The sequence below is a fragment of the Eutrigla gurnardus genome (genome assembly GCF_963514095.1).
Source record: "Eutrigla gurnardus genome assembly, chromosome: 12".
Taxonomy (NCBI): Eukaryota; Metazoa; Chordata; class Actinopteri; order Perciformes; family Triglidae; genus Eutrigla; species Eutrigla gurnardus.
Window position 1 is genome coordinate 15,746,211 of NC_139926.1, and position 20,218 is coordinate 15,766,428.

The window sequence follows — 20,218 nt, forward strand, 5'->3', positions numbered from 1 at the left end:
GTGGTGAATATTTACTGCTTCAAAAAATGAGATGCAATCTTTTCTCAATTTCATAAAGTTTCAGAAATCTTATTCTTCAGACTCACCCACGGATGAATAAACAAAGAGAGAAAAGACATATTTCTATTTATTACAATCCCATCCCATTAAATATTCATGGCTCATAACACGACAGCGACAGGATGTTGAAGAGCACTCCAAAGAAAACAAACAGTCAAAGACCTACAGTAGAGAGCAGCAACATGGAAAGGAGCCGCCAGGACAATAACTGATGCTGTGGATCATTGAAGAGCTAAAATAAAACAGCTCTGGACCTCCACAAGCAAGAACGACACGGACCAATCATACACACATCCACGTGCATGGACAGGCAAGAGCATATGAGAGAAAGAATCTGAAGCTCTACTCTGCTCTGAGGCACACCCTTGAAATATTTATGACCCTCCACGCTCCATCCTCCACTGTGGCAGGGGCACGGCATAGCTGCCTTTTTATCCCCGAACTGGACTTTACAACAGCCACTGCAGCAAGCTAGCTCAACATTCTTCTCTTTTGGATCCTATTATGGAGCTAACCAGCAGTCATGTACAAAGTCCCTTCAGTAATCACCCTAAATCCTATGTTCTCAAAGCTTTTAATGTAAAATATGGTTCCACATTCATTGGATGCTTGGGTTTGCATAACAATAGACTGAACTCACTTGGTGAGCCCAGTGGAAGTTCTTTTTCCGTGAATCGGTTTTGGGAGTAAGCGACCACAGAGAGGAATGAGTCAGTACAAATAGCAGTCGTTCTCTGCCGAGCGAGCTTTCCCTTACAAACTCTGGAGTCCAGCTCACTGGGGTTTCCTGTAGACTCATACTTTCCAGAAAGGGGTTTCATGAAACTGCTAGCCATCAACGATATCTGCTAACCCCAGATAGCTCAGGTCATGAATGTGGATCTGCTGTAAACTACAACCAATGGCAAACTCATATATAGCGTGTATGAAAAAACATCTTGTGCCAAAATGGAAGGGTTCCACATTTAGTATCACACATTTGTTTAGATTAAGGGATCATTACATCATTCAGCCTCAATCAGTGCCAGCTTATCATCACCATCTTATTACAACAGTTGACAGCACTGTGCCTGGTCGCCTCTTCACCTACACATTTACAGTGAGGGAAGTTTCACTTTATCTTAGTGATTAGATAAGGTGGGCCTTTAATGGTTTCCAACGGGAAATTGGGTCATTGCAGGAGCAGATACTAGGATATTGATAAGAGGAAGTGCAAATGAAAATGGTGTCAAACGTTAAACTGACAGCCTGGTTAATCTCACTTATAATCAAGACCGTTTTCATTATGCATTTGCAGAAGATTTGCGAAACATAGATGCCACATGTATGCTGTTGAATCGTCAACAACAAAACACCATAAACAATCCAGGCATCACTAAAAAATGTGCACTGCTCCTCTGTAAATGTTTGCTGAATGGGAGCAGGCAAAAAAAAAGCACAATGACCAACAACGGGTTTGGCAGTTTCCCAGCAAACACCAGCACTGGACTAAAAATGACTTTGTAATCAGAGGGTTTAGAGAGCAAACAAAGGAGGAGGGAATAAAACCAGGGAATGGAAAATAATGAGTCTATGAATTACTCAGCTGACACGTCGCTCCCTCTTTACTCCCAGCAAGAGATAATGGGGATGATCCATCTTCTTGCCCTCCTTTGCGCCCCGTCTTTTGACCACTCATCTGCATCCAGGTCAGCTGAGAAATACCAGAAGTCCTCTCCAATATCCATGCTGTGCAACTCTTGTGGAAGGCCGCAGAATGTGGTAAATGTACTGAATTTAAATAGTGCTTTTCTACCTTACCGGACAAAGCCTACAGCAGCGGAGCGGCTAAGAAAGGCCTGCCCACCAGGAGCAACTTCGGATTCAGTGTCTCGCTTAAGGAAAATTCAACATGAGGACAGTAGGACCAAGAAATTGAACCACTAGCCTTGTGATTACGGTATGGCCGCTCTCCTCAACCACAGCTGCACCAAATGGTCTTACAAAGCAGATCCAGCTTTGATCCAGATGAAGCATATTAACTTAGTTTTTGACTTTTAAGCACACAGGAATAACTCACAATTTGGGGAAATACAAAAATGTGCTTTCTTAACAAGAGTTTGATTAGAAGATTGGTATCACTCAGACGCTGTGCCCAGTATAGCAAATATGTTGCTGCAAATAGCAGCCAGATCGGTTAGCCTGGCACAAAGACTAGAAACATGCGGAAACAGCAGCCTGGCTCTTTACAAAAGGTGTCAAAATTCAAATTCCAGCACCTCTAAAGAACACATATTAATATGTTTTATTGTGTTTGTTTAATCTGTACATCTTTGCATATTTACCATAATGTCAAACCGTTCCTTTAAGATAATGCCTATGAATTGTTGCTGCTTATTTAGTTACAAATATTTCATGTTATGGCACAATGCTAAAGATTCAAAGCAACATTTGCAGCAGCTAAAAAAGTGCTTTTTACATGAAGAACTTACATTAAGTCCATTTTCCACATTCCATAAGATTATTAAGTAATCCTGCTTCACGAGGCAGGCCCCAGGCGGACACAGAAAAGTGCTTTCAAATGATTTAACTATAGAACCAATGAATAAAAGACTCATTCAAAGAGACATGGAAAGAATACATTAGATAAGAATAAAAAAACAGTTTAGGACACATGTGCACTGCAAAATAAAAATAGGTAATATTCAATTTTAGATGAATTGAAAATAAATGCATCTCTAGAGGAAACACCATTTATTTTAACCACAATAAGGGCGCACAGATTGTTTATTTCACACATCAGCAACCCTGAACTGCTGATGCTGGAATATTATCAAGCCAAACTGCTCGGTTGTCTGAAATGCATGTATTCCAATGGCTGCTGCTGCTGCTAAACTGCTTAAAATAACATACATGGCACATCTATTCAACTTCATGAATAATACAGTGTTCCTGCACACACACCGACAGACACACTCGAGCTGAAATACGCCTCTTAGTGTCACACACACATGCCCGACTTCAAATCCCTATGAGACAAGCTCATTGAGAAGGACAAAAAAACCTGCAGGATTCTCAGGCTCTCATCTCCTTCCAATAAAACGAGCCATCTATTCTTTCCTGAGACCGGATACAACAGGGGAGGCAACCGAAGGGCATCATCACGAGGTGAAGAGTTCACAGCAGCGTACAGGAATAGGATTTGCAAAAAAAAAAGAAGAGAAATACATTTTCTTCTTTGATCAGTGAGAAATTAAAGGAAATATGAAGGTGGGGAGAGTCATAAAGGGTGGCGTTGAAAGAGAGAGACAGCAGAGTATGTCAGTGGAAGAAAAGCCAGAAAAAGAAGCCGAAGGTAACAGTCGGGGAGATACTGCTATCAGAGTTCCAACATGGCAGGATGCGACATGTGGAGAGCAGGAAGAGGAAACTGGACAGATATAGATTAATTTGGTAGCCGCTCCTGAAAACACGTCTATCCCATTAGGGGCCTCAGTGGCAGTTAACGTGCTTATCAAAGCGTGCACCTTTAGCCTATTCCTAACCGTGGTACGGCGCTACCGCACACAGCTAACAGAATTTAACTATGAATCGGTGGGTTTTCTGTTATTTCAAGTTCTACGACTTATTGGCTGGTAGTGAACGGAGAGTATAGAGTGAACATTTTCTCCAGAGTTGGCAAGAGGGGTCACAATCTGGGGTTAAATGCCAAATCTAGATAATTAATTAGTATGACTTTAGCACAGCTCAGCTAATTTAACCATGTGAGTAACACACAAATAACGGAGCAGTTAAACAATGAGTCTCACTTAACTAACAAAAAAAAAGTTCAACAAGCACCCTCTTCATTATTTACAGTGTACTGAACCTCTTAAGGAGGATGAGCCCAGCTTTATTTACTCGGTCCACCACTCAGTGACTACACTTAGATGTAAAATCAAAGGCGACATTTTTTATACTTTACATACATGTTACATCCACTGACAGTGACATTTGTCCTTTGTAACAAATATCAAGGATGTTGATTAGGTAGCATAATAAATGATATCAGTAAAGCTTTCAGGACTTTGTACAGGCACACACTATGACGTCTTAGTGTTTCTGTCAGCAGGTAAGTATGCTCGGTAAGGGACACTTACAATGGACCTTTCCTTCTTTTCTTTTTTTAACATAAATAAGTAAACCGTAAGTAAGTTGTGTGGTATTCTTTAGGTCAGTTTTGGGCTTTATATATCAAAACATCTGATTCTGACAAAAAAAAGCAAAATATATATAACCAGAAAAAAATGTTTAATGTTGAAGTTAAACCAAATAACAGAAATTTAAGACAGTTGAGTGAGTTTACTTAAGGCCTTAAGTTTGGTTAATTAAATTTTACTACTTCTTGTAGACCAGCAGATGCAGGATCTTGATGTTCAAACGCCTCTTTGCTATTTTTGTACTCAACTTTATGAAGGCATGACCAAAAAGTATCACAGACACATGTGCACCTACACTCATGGATGCACAAAGAACAGCAACATCACCAAAATTATTGGAAAAAAACAGATACATCATATTCATCGACATTCAAACCTATCCTAATCCTTTTTGTGACCTTCGAATTTAAAAAAACCCACAAAGGATTTGATTCAGAGACAACCCCTTTGTAGAGTTAGTCTCTGCTCGGACAGGATGAGAATGCTTGTTTGTATGACTTTGTCCTAAACTTTGCTTTTTTATTAACGTAAAAAGAACAAACCCCTGATTATGCTTATGTTAAAAAAAAGAGCCACATAACAGCAGCATGGGTGTGTCAGCTGACTCAGCTCGGATAGCCATCTGATCAAATATGGTTTTTGGAGTCTAATCTAAAATTCCAGGACAATGGGAACAGCTGGCCTTCGTTAGGAGGTGAAACACAGAACAGTGCAACATATTAACCAGTTTAATACAGCAACTTGTGTTCCAGTATAGGGAACAGTCACGGGGAGAAAAGTACAGCAGAAGTTCCCTTTCGGGGATGACTGGTGGTCGCGGAGAGGTTTCGGTGATGCTGGCATGTTTTCAAATATGAGCCACGAAGCCAAGATAAAGGGCGGTGGTTCTGATAGCTGTCATGTACATGGACAGTGTTTAAAGCACCCCACTCCCTGGGGGGGAAACCGCCACACACGGTGCGGTAGTTCGTGTACATGTTGCAGTCAACTTACCTTCAGAAAGCTCCAGCTCCAGCTCCGCCAGCTTCTCCCGGACCTCCGCCGGCAGGGTCATAGCGACAGCCGGCGTGGGCTCCAACATCATCGTTAGCAACCCGGTTGAGGTTCTTTCAGCCATTGTAAGAAGCACGGGTAAGTCCACCGAGTCGCCGGTGATGAGGACAATTAAAAAAACAAGCAAAAAAAAAACCCAATTACCCCTCCTCCTCACTTGGTTTCGGCTAAGGAGGGCAGATAAGGGTGTTGGTGCTCGTCTCGCTGCAACGTCGTACAGATGTGTGAGAAATCTCTCCAGCCGTCATGACACGGCTAGCTGCGAGGCTAGCGGACACACCTGGCTGCGTGTTTCCATGTAGTGTGGCAGGACGGGGCCCCTACCGCTGTCTCCGCGCCCGCTGTCGGTCCCTCGGCACTGACGGTGTCCTGGCTGTCGGCGGCTGCCTGCTTCACTTCCAACTGTGGAGGGAACTCATTCAACTCCTCGCTCGCTTCCCACGGCGCAGTCGCCATTGCATCATAGCAACAGCGGCCCCGGCCGTGCGCGTTCACGACGCCCCGTATTTTGTGTGCGTGTCTTCTGGCATTACTTGCCTGCCTCCTACTGTCACAATCACACAACGCTGCGTGGCACGGACGTGCTGTAATGTCGAAAATGTTCGGTTTCTTTTTTTTCCCAACTATAATACACTGAACTATATAATGTTGATATGTTATACTGTTTTATAATATATAGTATAATCCTATTATATAGAATACAGAAAAGGTAAGTGTGATTCCTTTATTATATTATATAATAGTGTGGTATATGCTGTTTACATACACTTACTTACTTACTAGACATCACACCAGTCACCAACACTTCTACATTGCAATTTGTATCTTAAATTGCTCGTGTAGTTCATAGTTTTACCTCTACTCTTATTTTAGTTGCCTATTATTATTTATTTCATACTTTAAATATCTGCACTTATTTCTGAATTTCCACTTTTGTGATGAATGAATGGCTCAATGTATCTTGTTCTTGATTCACTGGTTGAAGTTTGATTTTACTGTGATCTTGAAAAATATGTTTTTGTATTGAAAGTATATAATAAAATGATCACCCAGCTCCATCTAGTACACAATCCCTACATATATCCCATATTAACTAACTAATATTAACTATTAACTAAAAAGAGCCAAGCTTTTCTGTCATCCCACCCACCTGAAAGTAAGATGCACTCATCATGACAAATAAAGAGGAGAAAGTGAAGTTTGGGGGGAGGAAGGTTGCAAAAAGCAATGTCCAAATGGGAGCAGGTCCTGTCAAGCCTTTCTTATTTTAATGTATCAAACGTAAATGCTAGTATAACATAAACATATTTCAAAGGAAATACAAAAACCAAACACATAATATATTATTATACTTGTATTATAAAAACAATTGAAGTTATAACTTATGTAGTACTTGAGGTACACATCTTTGAAAATATTGTTGTGTAATAAGCCTACAAAGAGTTTTATAGTCACATTTCTACACAGGATAGAAAACAAGGTTTAAGTATATAAAAAAACATAATAATAATAATAATAATAATAAAACACAAATTACGGCGCTACCAACCGATTTTAGCTGCACTGTAAGAGGCAAGAAAAAGGCAATTCACATTAATCCTTCAAAAACCAAGAGGAGTTATTCGTTTTATCTTGCGTGTACATTTGTATGTCTGTTATGAAACTAATGAAAGAAAAATATATACTGTATATTTGTATATATGTATTTATATATATATATACTTCCAAAAAGCCTTGAAATAAATACACATCAAAACAACCTGTAAAAAAATGTGTAAGTGTTTTAACTTCATACAACCAGTAGGTGTCACTGCATACATAGCAAAAAGGTTCTTCCTAGGCAAAAAATATGGTATATTAAATAGGTGGCAGAGTATTGTGGGTTTGGTGAATGTAGTGTTAACAAACCCTCTACTGTAAGTAAAGATCTTTCCTTAAAGTATGTTTCAGATCAATTTTGTAGTGTTCTCCTGCATTCCTCTTGTTATGCTCAAAGACGGCCCCATTCACCTCGGTATGGAGATCAACAAGATGCGTTTTCCTGCCAGAACACAAACAACTGTTTAGTCTTCACACTTATATGAAAACCGTGCTAAACGGAAGGTGGATTTGCTGTTGAGTGTTGAGTACCTTATTTGACCTTTGTGTAAGGCGTCTGTCAGAGCCTTCAGGTAAATGGAGCGATGGTGTCCCCGCTGCAGTTGGAATTCATCTGTCGAGCAGTGGCTCCAGAACACATCGGCATCTATGGGGATGAAATCACGTCTGGACAGCCCATCACACCCGTCTGTCTCCAGATCCTCGTTCCTGTGCTCGATCCTGGCACGGGGCGGAAACTCGGGGACGCTGTACCTCTGGATGAAGAACAGTTTGGGCTTGCCAGCCAGCGTGGGGCAGGCATCGGCGTTGAAGATACGCCTGACATCGTCCAGACGCAGACCTGCGCCGTGCGAGTCTGTACCCAGGAGATGGTTGGCTGTGCCACGACTTATGATGCAACAGACGAAGCTGTCGCCTTCACGGTTCTCTCTCTGTCTGAATATCCCTCTGAGAGCTGCAAGAATGTCGTTGGCGTTCGGCCATTTGTGGAGGATCACGTTGAAGTGAAGAGCCTTAAATGTCTGTTCCAACATCTCTGAGTCAGGAAGAAAAGATGATACCAGAAATGAACAATTACCCTAATGAAACATCAGTCAGAAGACCAATGAAAAAACGCCCATCACACTAGGGCTGCATTACACTTGTAATGAAGTATTTCTACATTGCTATCAGTACTTAAGTAATGGATCTGAATATATCCCAGCAGCGAATGTAGGTACAATGTGTTTTGTGTCTCACCTCCGTCATAACCCACGCAGTCGATGATAACACAAACTCCTCTGGGAGTTGTATTACATTTATACTGATCTAGTTGTCTCTGTAATGAAAAGGATCAAGTGAACACGTTTCATAAGTGTACTTAACCAATCAAACACACTCAAAAGCATACTGGAGGGAAATAGTGCACCAATATTGAGTGAAAACCTTACTTGGTAGTCCTGCTCTCTGTATACAGACACTGGTTTATGTTCTGTGGTTGAAGACAAAGATAAATATGGTGTTATGAATGTCAAAGTGAAATAAAATCTACGGGGCTTTCCAACGCTTTGTTACTGCGTAGCGATAAACCCCTATGTGAAATATTATCATCTTATGTGTGTCCCATTAGTTTGAAAGCTGAAATTTCCCTTACAGCATCTCAGTATCTTACCAGTGTGAAGAGACCTTGCATGTCTTGTTTGGAGTAGAGGATGGGAACTATTAGGAGGGGGGAGTGGACACTAAACAAAGATTTTTTTTTTCAGTATTTGTTTTAGAGAAAAAAATGTACTTTAAATGTTGAATAACTTCTATACAATACTTACAGTCGCTCTGTGTCTTTGCTGTTGTGATGAAGCTCCTTCACATGTTAGAACTGTGAAAAGTATACATGGCAGAAATAGTGAATACAAGTACAGTAATGAAGAATAATTCAAAGTACTTTGTGATTTTACATAAATTCCCTTTTAACAGGTCAAAAGCCAAAACGTTTAACATGTGGTTTGATGAAAACAGATTTTGGTACTGACAATTACTTTAAATTGAATCTGCCCAAAAGAAGAAAAACATATCTGTTCAACTGAGGTATCTTGACAGTACATCTGTGAACCAGATGTTATGTTGGTATTAATGAACGAGATAAGCGAAACAGAAAATGATTTTCTTATACTTTTGATCTCATATCTGGAAGGAAAGAAACTTTTTTTGGAACTTGATGAAATACACTGTTGCATTGTCAGAGTACAGTGGAAAATGCATGTTAACTCAGGAAAGAATGTATACCGTAATATAGGTAGGTATTATATTGGATTTCTGTTCATTTTTACTTTTTCTGTGGAAAAAAAATTCTGTTTTAGAAACTGAATTTGTCTTTACCGCAATTGTTTTTTTCTTTTTTGTGAACTATTGCAGTCATCTGACCCACAAATATATTAATTTTCAGTTCTTCATTTTAGGAACAAAAACCACACAGCTCCCTCAAACTTTGCTTGAGTGTCATTTTCACATTTTGCCTCTGTGGATTTTCGCGTTCACGGTTCACAAATGCTGGACGAATCTGTAAAAGAAAAAGACAGTCTCACCTGACATCTTGTATGCATTGACTTTGTTGGCTAGGTCGACCCTGCTGATGTTTTTAAAACATTCCTCTACAAAGTCAACTCTTTCGGGTGAAATTACATCCAGCTTCTCCAGTTCAATGATCACATCCAGGAAAGTCTGACACAGAAGAGATAAGGGGAAGTTTTTATTTTTATTTTTTGTGTCAAGTGACAGCATACCAAAACTCCCCTCCCACACACACAAGAATGGAAAATTCAGTAAATGAAACCAAACTATTTCTTTATTTTACCTTTGCTTTTTCCATCTTCTCGCGGGGTAACTGGTTGCTTAATAAGAATTTTATACTTTTCAGATCTTCATCAGCCATATCCTCATTTATATTAGCCATCAATACTCTGTAGTGAGATGAGAAACCATGATTACCTTAAGAACATGAATAATATTAGCTCGTAGATTTTTGTATACATGAATATGTATAATTTCTAAAAACATGTCTTACCTGTATCGTGGCAGAACCTGCCTGTGTTTCAGTGCCTTCTCCACCTCATCCCTGCTGGTTTTACACACCTTCCTCAGGATATCAAAACGCTTCAAATGCCAAAGCAGTTCCGTCAAGAAGAGTTCACCCCTCTCGTGGCCCATTTTAGATTTCAACATCTCCTTCACACAGGTCACGCTGTTGTCCGTGTCCAAGACGTCACACAGGTACAGGAGTATCGCGCGTTCACAGCTGTTGAGAGCCTCCGCTGTTTGATTAATAGCCTGGAGCAGGCGTTCTCCCGGAAGAGCCATGTGAACTTTGGTAGAAGAAAAGAAAGTACTGGTTATCTTTAACAGCAAACACAGTCCGACGTAGTGCTCAATAAATAGCTATAAACTGCAGCAAAAAAGGAGCATGACAACGAAATGAAGAGCAAAATGAAACCTACCGTATTACAGCGAATGATATAAGGGCAGATACCAAAAGAGGAATATCTTAGGGGATGACGCACCGCTAAAATACGCGTATGGGGAAGTACCCTAACCCACGGAATACTTCAACGGAAAACTCTGGTAGGGTATAGCACGCTCAGCTGGAACAATTACAGGAACAGGTCTAAAACTGCACTCTTGATCACGCGATAAGTGAGCGATTATACCGTAATTCCGTGGTTTGCAGAACTGCACAAAAAGCTGCACGCGAAAGTGAAAGCAAAAAGGGAGGCAACGCTGCGTAGCTATAAACCCCTGTAACATTTAAAGCTGTATGCTGCGATTTGAAAGGTTTGGACCGCATGGCTACTATTAGCTAAATTTTGGCTAAAGTGAAAAAATCGTTGACTACAGCTTTAAAGGCACACCGACTGGATTCAAACCTTTTATCAATAACTTATTAATATATAACCGCAGATGCTGGAGAGTCAGAAATCCATCAGCATTTATAACTGAATAAATAGTGTTTACTGTTATTAGCTGAACGAAAGGATTTTTTTCACACCCTCGTAGCCCATTAATCAGTTTTCTTATTAATGGCTTATTGTTCTGTGAATAATTAGTAAACATTAATAAAGACATCAATTTCAATTCATAAGTCCTTCATAAAGGACGCCTTATGTTTAGTAGCTGCATATGAGGGGAAGCAATATGTAAATATTAGCAACATCGCGTGACATTAGATTAACCAGGGCTATTTTTACACTTTTTTTTAACGGGACGGGTAACCTACTGTACGTCACTGCACAAGTGCGCCTAAACCGTGATGATGAGTTTTCCGACAGCCTTGAAGGCATCACTTCTGCTCCCCCTGCAGGTCGCCTTGGCTTTCTGCTCACCAACGCGCACCCGAGTTCCGCTCCGTCTGACCAATCGTGTCTGGCGCTGTGGTTCGGCACCATTGCAGTGTGGAAGGATCATACGGAGGTGTAGCTTGCTGAGAGAGAGGGATCGTTGGGAGGAAACACACTCGACCCTGGGCAAACCGCCATCCATACTTCCCCGTTACAGTCCCAGCGTGACATTGCCATAAGTAGCATCACTCCGGGTGAGTATTTCGTTACCTGGCAGCTGGTAAAACATTCAGAGTTTTCCAGGTAGTCGCAGTCAAGGGTTTGCTGGTGACTTGGAACAGCATCAGCACTGTTGTGTCGGTCGGTGTGGATTTAAACCCGCGGCGAGGAGGCTCCAAACGTTAGCGAACGGCCAGTGCTGACAGAAGTGTTAACCGTCTTCAGCTAGGGACCACGGAGCAGGTCGCTTTGCCACCGGAGTCAGCCGTTTCGGCCTGGTCACGACCGGTGAAAACGAGGACGAGGATGTGCACCAGCCGCCGACTAGAAGTGGCACGCTAACGGCATGCCAGCCGAGCTAAGGTAGCTAAGGGTGACGGACAGGCTGTCGTGGCAGTGTTGAAACAGACGTTAGCTAGTTAGCAGTTCACTATTGGGCTAACAGAGCTGCGTAGAAACACCGGGACAACACGTCGGCTAGCTAACGTTACAGCGTTTAAGGTAAAACAGCATGTGGGTTGTCACTTAAAGTCAACATTTACGTTAGTCCCGAAGTATATACAGAAATATACACACTATTCCCACCTGGCTCGTGAAGTTGAAGTATAACTTTAAATCAAACGCAGCACCAACGTCCATTTACTACACCTCATGCGTATCTTACGTTCAAGGGCTGGGTCTGATTAATGTAAGTAACGCTGATTGTTATTACCTTTCCCTTCCCTGAGTTTCTCAGTGTTTATTTTCCTCGCAGGTTAGTGACTAGGTCGTACCATCGTGTGTGTGAGCTTGCAGCAGCACCGTGTGATTTTAACGACCGTCACATACCTGCAAGTATGTACGTGTCTGTCTGGTATGAACGAACGAGGTTTTAGTTGGGCAGATAAAGGCGAGAGTGCATGGCTAGTTGAGAAGCATCAGATCAGGTATGCTGTTTGACAGAACAGCGTTTTACAGCAGGCCAGTTCAGTGCTAAAAGTTACCTACAACCAACACTCTTGCTGCTTTCTTGTTGCTCTTTCGCCAGTTGACATGCTGCTGTTATGTTTTATGTTTTTATCTGTGGCTCACCCTCAATCATCATCATCATCGTCATCCTCCTCCTCCTATCCTCCTTCTGTGCTCCATCTCTGCCACCATGTGTTTTGGGACTAGGCTATCATCAGAGCTGTGGCCCATTTTAGACAGAAACTCCATTTACCCACTTAATCTGTGTCTCCAGGAGTTGAGTTTCTTCTGTTGCTCGGCGTAACACGTGGTAAATTATGCAGCAAGAGTTATTTGTTGAGAAGGAGTCCCTGAGACGTATGGCATCATATTGTGGAGTTCGGGAAATCGGGAGTACACTGCAGTTACGGAGTCGTGTCTGAAACTCTTAAACCTGTCTAATGGTTTGAAATGTGATTCACTGGAAGCTGAGGTAAACTCTTATGTACTTTGAGTTGACCAATAATGCACAACATTGCCGGGTGTAGCCCACACGTCTGCAACAAATGTGAGCTTATTGAGCTTACAGCTCTAAACCAAAGCAAATGTAGCTGTAAGTGTATTGAGCCCTATAGTGTGTTGCCTCCCTCCCACCTATGGTGATGCACACGCCTAGGGGATCAAAGCTGTAATTAGCCGGCCATGGATTAGCGGTGGGGACTATTTTCCACTGTACTCGCTCCCGTAGAGCTGGAGGATCACAGATGCAGCTGGTCCGCCATCCTTCCGCTTCTTCCTGTATACAGAAAATCTGGATTGTTGTTCTCCCCCTAGGCTGAGCAAACCTAACATGGATAATTTATTAATTAGGCATTTCTGAAATTGAATCTGGTACTTTTGTTTGTTGACATTCAGCATCCAAATAATTTCTTGGTGTACTAATAAGTCGCCAGTGGAGTCATTGTAGTCGTGCAGACGGTGTTGAGAATCAGCTGGATATGTGGTTGGCATGCAGAGAGAGCTGTGGTGCTGCTGACTCACTGCACGCTGCCAGGTATGAGGTCTGTCTGTGTGTTGGCTGTCTCCATGATGTACAGGATGTCCACCCTCCACCCCCCATCCCGCTCAAAGGCTTGTTTCTCCGTCAGCCAAACATGACTTCATGCTGTTCCTAGGGGCTCCAAAGAGGTGGAGCAGCATAATGTGTGTACTTGCTTGTTTGTAAATGAATCAATGCTTTCAAAACTGATTGCAACAAGGTTTAGGAATTGCATTTTGCCCAAGCCGATGAGGGTATAACCATTTCAGGCAATTCTGCAAAATGCAGTGCACGTCAGGAGGGGGAATACTCCTTGTCAGTTAAGCAACTAATTGATCAGTTTCATATCATTCGACAATGAAAAGCATCAAACCGTCACTGCTGTGTTGCGTCATTGGAGTGCTGGTTTGCTGGACGAATGTGAATGTTTTGATTGGGTTTATATTCACTGTATTATCTCTATGTGGAAATGTCTGGATCCCCTGGAAGTGGGGAAAGGCTTTGGTATTGTTCTTCTGAACTGTATGACGGGTTGATTTCAGTGTGCCACAGCCTCTCACCTCCTTCAGTTCAGTTCAGTGAGGCAAATCAAGTGGTTAACCTTTAATCCACCATTCAGCATTCTCCATTGGACACAGTGACATAGCTAATTTACAGCAGGAATTATAGCCAAATCTGTCCGTGTGAGCTGTATATTAAATAGCATGACTGTAATGTGATGGAACACAGTGGTGTTACTGATAATAATGACATTTCTAGACATTCATAAAATCAGCATTTCATGGGTTGAAAATGGCTCAATCTACTTTTTTGAATCATCCCTGCACCTTGCCAGGTCAATGCTGACATGAAGTTGACCGGTTGGGACTTATCTATGTTATGACATCTCTTTAAACAAATAATTTTTAACTCCTACCTCAGCCCGTTTATCAGTTTCATAAGAGAGTTTGTTTCTGGACACAATATTTGCTTTATATCTTAAGACAGCTGGTTAGCTAGCATTATGCTGCATTAGACGGTAATAGACTGAAAGACATAGAATATGAACACTTTCATTGAACTCCAGTGTTTACTGGTTACTTCTTACTACTGTAACTATTTTCATTACAGTTTCTGGGATTATTGACAGGTAATGTTGCAAACATTACCTTTTGACTAAAAGTGACCTGTTTGTGCAAGTTGCAATAACTGAATTTTCATGATGTAGACATTTTACATATATTGCAAAAGCAAAAATGATTTGATATATTGACCTGCCCCTTTCCTGACCAACCGGACCAAACCCCAAAGTATTCCTTTTACTACTCCGTAGTACCTTAGATATAAAAACGGCTATAATGGTTGAACATCAGAGGTTTTTCATACTGGGACAAAACTCAATTGAAGTTCTGTGTGGAAGACTTTTTTTTTTTTTTTTTTTGGTTGTTTTTTTTTAGCATACATTTTTACAAATATGTTACCACATGTACAGTATGTTTAATAAATGTTGATATTTGAAATGGTTCCCCACCAAAAGTTGCAGCTCTGCATTGAGCAGTTTGACTTGACAGGCTCTTTGACATGCCAACGGCAACTCCTGGACAAAATGATGTGACATATCCTGCCGTTGACACAATTTACGCGACCAACTGTTGTACCAGATATCAATGAGGAAACATAAGTTCTGTATCATTAATGTGGCACCATGGACGGTTTGTTTAAGCCAAGATAATAGGTCATCATCCTATCAGAGACACTGTCTTCTGCTGGACTTTGCCTTCCCGTTGATCGACTCTCTGCTCTCCTGCTCAGCTTGCTGGTCACGACTCAGCGCCTGTCTGAAGTTGAACAGATGCCAGTGCCTGGTTATTCCAGGAGCCTTTTGAATTATTGCCAGTTATGTTGTTGTGATATGATGGGAAAGCCACGGAAGGAAAGTGGGGGCTTTTCTTGGCTCAAGCTGTGAGGGACATGTTAACAAAAGTGTTCCCTTACATTTTGTGAGGTCTAGATGCTAACTCCTACTCTCAGTGCAGTAAATACACCCACTCTTCTCTATTTTTTACCCCCCAGTTGATCCTTTGGTCACGAGACTGCAGTCTTGTGCTGTTGGGCCAACATGTCATGTCACAAAAGTTTAAGGCGGCCTATTGTTAGAAGACTGCTGAGAAGCTTATTTGGCAGTACAGCATTTCCTCTGTTTCTCTGGGGTAAAGTTAAATGCTTAGTGGTAAATACTGTGGAATTAGACCTGGTAGTCATATGTCTGTAGTTTGAAATGTTAGTTAGTGAGCTTGTGACCACCCAACCCTTCATAAAATATACATCCCATGACTCTTGTGCTGCAGTGTTTACACCTGTACAAACAAATGCAAAACAATGTAATAGCCCTGCTATAAATCCCACTGTTTATGAACCTATGCTATTATTTGATGATGTACCGAGTGATGGTGCTATATTGGACAGCATCATAATGACGACGTTTACTCATTCTTAGTATGAACGGAATATTAAAAATACCTTTTGGTATAATGCAATCCAATAAAACACAACCACAGCTTGATAGACAGACTTCTGTGACACATTGCCAACAAATTAACTTTACAAGCTTCATTAGCATTTATTGCACCACAGTGATTGCTCCAGAATTACTCTGTTTAAAAAGGTGTGTTTTTGACATATTTTAACTATTTTACACAAGAAATGCATAATCATTCCCAACTTGCAATGATACTGGAAATGGGACTACAGCAGAGAATAATGGTGTTATTTTTCCCTTTTGTAAAGAAAGCCATGACTTGTCAAGCCACGTACAGTCGCAACACTTGCAGTCCATACAAGCGCTTGCTTATTGTGGTACTTGACTGAAAATTATAGGGTGTTGTACTCAACAAGCTATTCGATGTCATCCCGAATAACATCACAAACTAAACGCTTGAAATTTAGCAAATGCCATCGGCTTTTTATAAGTGCAGTTGTTCCTCCTTGATCCCAGCACTAATATGTGTAGGCGAGGTTAGTGTGGGGCACTCGGGAGGTATGTGTTTTATCGGGCGTGTGGATGTGTATGCAGTGCACACAACATTTGCATCGAAAGCATTTGTATGGGGTCTGAGGTGCAGAGAGGAAGGAGGCAGGATGCTGATGGCAGTCACCTGTGATGTTGTGTGTTGTGGCTCACCCTGTCTAATTGGTGAAACCGTGTGTGTGTTTGTGTGTGAGAGAGAGAGAGAGATTGCACGTGTGCGTAGATGCAACTCAGGCCCATCCCAACACGTCTGGCCCTGCAGCTGCAGCAGAGCTAATTTTAGCCCAGGATGTGCGTACGCCTCAGTTCCCCCTAGCCTGGCCTATGAGAGATGAGAAGAGGATGAGGGAGAAAGAGTAGCCAATCTTTCACTCTCTCCTTCTCTACGCTATTCTGTGCACCTATCTCTCTTTCTCTCTTCCCGTATTATCACCTGTACTATGTACTCCATGCATTTATCTATGTCCATGTGTCCTAGGCGCAGAACTATTGACTTGCGCGGGAACATATTGACTTTTAGTTATTGTCTGCCTGCCTGTGACCTTTACTCACCAAAAGTCCTTTTTGTCAGTTTGCGTCTCACTGAGGTGTGGACCCGTTGGCCACATTATCTTCATAACTGTCTTTGGTCATTATTCTGTATAGAAAACCAGGCAATAGGGGTCATTGTCAAGCATTTGCTATAAATAAACCCCATTCTATTCCTGTGCAGACAGCCTACTCCACTGATGAGTGGCTGGTTCTTGTTACGAATGAGAGCGGTATGGAGATGGAGATTACAGTCGACTGGTTCACTGTGGTCAGGTATTAGAATTAATCCCTCTACCTAGGGGAAAGGCGTGTGTGTGGGGGTGTGTTTGTGGTGTGGGGGTGTGCATCATGAAGTATGGCCTCCTGCAAACACACATGCATCAAAGAGGACAGGTAAAATTCCCTACTACCATGTCAAACTAAATGTGTTAAAGGAGTACTTCAGCAAAAAGGAAACAAAATGAGTGCATGTGTGTGTGTTTTGTGCTTGCTTATTCATTTGGGTTGTGCTACGTGTTTATGTGCACATCAGCAGAGTGAAACAAAACTGCCAGTGGTCATGAACCTGCCCCAGATTCTTGTAAACCTGACCTGTATCTCACCTCAGTTCAATTATTGGTGTATTCTCTGATTGGAGCTGTTAAAAGACCATGTGCTGTATGAAAACAGCAAAAAGCAAGCATATCATTCATCTAACTTTTGTCTTAGTCCTGAATCACTGAATCCCTCCTGGTCTGCGTTTGATCTGACCTTCCACTTGAAGGGGTTAAACACAGAACATTTCCCAACAGGGTCACACCGTCATTGTTTGATGTTTAGTTTGTCATGGTCACGGCAAACAAACTTAAAGGAAGAAGGACAGCGCTCAGAAGTGGCGCAAACGGAACAGGCACAGAGCTTGCTCAAGCTCAATAATTCATGGCTGACTGAGCTAAGCTGACCTTGAAAAATCCCCCAGTGTTGGACTGTTGAAACCTGGCACTGCTCATTTAGAGCAGTGATGAGAAGTTTGGATGGATAGATACAAACACATGTATACAGTACATTTGTAGATGCCCTACAGTTGGGGGGAAGTTGTTTTCTTACATGTATGGATGCAGATTAAGTCCACCGTGGCATATCTCATCATCACAAATAGCATTCATTTTGGATTTTCATCACCGTAGTTAATTTTATTTGACATTGTTTTTTTCTTAGTGTATTTGTGTGACTAACAGACAGGACTGGACAGCCTCCTTCATATTCAGTGTCTTTTATTTGTTGTTACCGCACCTGGTATTGCATACACATCTGGAAAATTGAATAATAGCAATGACCAGAAGCCCATCATGCTTTTGCAGAAGTAACATGCAAATCAGATCCCCTTCCTCATTCCTGCTCTGCCAAAATCTCTCACTAATCTCCCGGCATGGCAGTCTGCCAAAATTTGCTCCGATAATTTAACTCGCAAATAATTGTGTGTGGCTGTCGGTGATGGTTTTGCGCAACTTAAAGAAACAAAACGTGAAAAAGCAATGCTTTTCGGCTGTGGCGCAGCAGAGATAAACTGTAAGCATGATCACACCACTTGTTTGGAGGTCTGCAGCACACAACAGCCATCTTTTGCTGTATGTTTAGGACATATTCTTTACACGTCGAGTATTGCATCCAGTTAGTGAAACACAATACATATTTTTCTTCCTAAATCTGCCCTGCTTTGATGGATTTGGGGGACGCTCGCTTTGCAGGATCATGTGTGGAACTGACGCATGTGGTGAAAGTAGTTGACTTTGTAGGGGGAATAAAATTTTTGTTTTCTTTCCATCACGTAGCAGCCGCAGCAATGCTCGATTAGAAAAGCCCTTTGAAACACGATGCCCAAGTAATACGTTTCGGGTCATATCGTATTTCAAAGTTTTTTTTTTCTTTAAGGCAGTTCATGACTGTACTGCCAACAATGGCTGGGAAAATGTGAAATTGACACGAGAACACCATTAAGTCCACAGTGAAAATGGTGCCATAACACACAATGAGACCACAACAATAATAAAACACATTTGATCACGTCTTTGTGGTAGGCGTTTTCCTCCATTGCAATTGGATGGCTGGCTGTAAAAAGTGACCGTGACGAGCACAGCAATTGTTGACCAGAGTTGGTTTTGGCAACTGGAAAAATACACAAAACTTGAAGTGCTCAGAGCAGAAAAGATGTTCCAAATGCTTTTGGTAGACATGGCCCTAGGAGTGGTTCTCTGTCAGTATCAGGGCTGCAACCTGTATGTATGTTTACATTGGTTTAATGAGTCACTTAGCCACCGAGACTCATGTATGAGTCATCTGTCTGAAATGAACGATGTGCTCTGTTACGTGCTTGAGGGAAACACTCCATTTAGCGGATAGCTCGTCCGCTAAAGCTGCGTGCTTTTATGTTCTGCATTGTTGCTAATGTGTTCTTTAATTGGCATACTCATCAGCTGAGCTTGAGCCTGCCACCTGATGCTGCAGCTGTTGTTAGTCCTGTACGACCTGGCAGCTGGCAGAGGAGAGAACTAGTACGTACAGTGTGCGGGTAAGTGTGGAATCATGGAGAACTCACAGCAGTCCATTCAAGATGTTAATCTTACAGTGTTGATTTGGATGCAAGCACAGACTCGAACGATTGCACAAAGGATTTTTTTTCATTTACCAGCTTAGTTAACAAGTGGAGTACTTATTGAGTCATGAGATTGCTCAGGTTCCAGGCTCCAATATGAAAACAATCTCAGTCAGAGAGGCACTGCTTCCCCCGTATGCAGCTAGATGAAAACGTAACCTCAGTTATGCATTAATCAGTGGCTACGTGAAAGGTGCCACTATTTTAGCCCCAAAGGATCAACATGTGAACAGATTTATGCCGTGTAGAGAATGAGAAAGGAAAGCTTGTGCACCGTCGCCATGATTGGTTGAACCCAGATTAAAAACAGTTGCTTGTTACTGTGTCAGTATCATCTTGACAGTGTTTGATGGGCTACATTTTTTTAAGACACACTAGTGGCGCGGCCCTAAGGATAACGATGTTGGTTGGACAGATGGTCGGTCAGTTCTACTACTTTTGTCCAGACTGAATAATCTCCATTGAATCCATTTCCATTACATCATCAGGTCACTTATCCAGTGAAATATTGCGTAATCTACTACACGGATTGACACACACAATTGGTACAGATGTCTGCTCGGCTGCAAATTCACATAGGAGCATATTGTGTGTTATCTGCTCTGCCTTTGAAATGAAATATCACAAAATACACTTGTTGGCTTTGTTCAAGCTTGTGCGCTGTTG

General features: G+C 41.7%; 3 protein-coding genes across 13 annotated transcripts in view; 1 reads left to right on the forward strand and 2 right to left on the reverse strand.

The window, feature by feature from the left end:
• The window catches only part of dip2a (disco-interacting protein 2 homolog A), a gene marked incomplete at its 3' end in the record, with an annotated part of 72,104 nt that extends 66,400 nt beyond the window's left edge, over positions 1–5,704 (reverse strand). For 3 of the 9 annotated variants that reach the window (XM_084023590.1, XM_084023589.1, XM_084023588.1), the window contains exon 1: positions 5,232–5,695. In XM_084023590.1, coding sequence (XP_083879716.1) covers positions 5,232–5,355 — 124 coding nt within the window. In that variant the 5' untranslated portion in view covers positions 5,356–5,695. Of the gene's footprint in view, positions 1–5,231 lie in introns of all 9 variants that reach the window. The other 6 variants (XM_084023591.1, XM_084023586.1, XM_084023593.1 and 3 more) reach the window with 4 other exon arrangements.
• An 833-nt stretch (positions 5,705–6,537) lies between these two features.
• On the reverse strand, positions 6,538–10,652 carry LOC311021749 (CASP8 and FADD-like apoptosis regulator). The gene is made up of 10 exons (XM_084022521.1): positions 10,361–10,652; positions 9,931–10,228; positions 9,721–9,826; positions 9,452–9,587; positions 8,696–8,745; positions 8,542–8,611; positions 8,321–8,361; positions 8,130–8,208; positions 7,422–7,926; positions 6,538–7,332 (listed from the first exon to the last, which is right to left on the reverse strand). Exons 2-10 carry the CDS (start codon positions 10,221–10,223, stop codon positions 7,203–7,205), a joined length of 1,410 nt encoding a protein of 469 aa, XP_083878647.1. The 5' UTR covers positions 10,224–10,228; positions 10,361–10,652; the 3' UTR covers positions 6,538–7,202.
• A 636-nt stretch (positions 10,653–11,288) lies between these two features.
• Positions 11,289–20,218, forward strand: part of LOC311022386 (hyccin 2) — a 41,198-nt gene continuing 32,268 nt past the window's right edge. Inside the window, exon 1 of one of the 3 annotated variants that reach the window (XM_084023597.1) lies at positions 11,289–11,451. The gene's annotated coding sequence lies outside the window, so the exon portion shown is untranslated. Of the gene's footprint in view, positions 11,452–11,666; positions 11,780–20,218 lie in introns of those variants that run through there. The other 2 variants (XM_084023599.1, XM_084023598.1) reach the window with 2 other exon arrangements.

Coding starts and splice junctions, on each gene's coding strand:
- LOC311021749 (XM_084022521.1), bottom strand. CDS start 10,223: ATGGCTCTTCCGGGAGAACGCCTGCTCCAGGCTATTAATCAAACAGCG. Junction 8,746..9,451: donor CAATGCATACAAGATGTCAG/GTGAGACTGTCT, acceptor TACTTTTCACAG/TTCTAACATGTGAAGGAGCT. Junction 7,333..7,421: donor TTACACAAAGGTCAAATAAG/GTACTCAACACT, acceptor GTGTTCTGGCAG/GAAAACGCATCTTGTTGATC.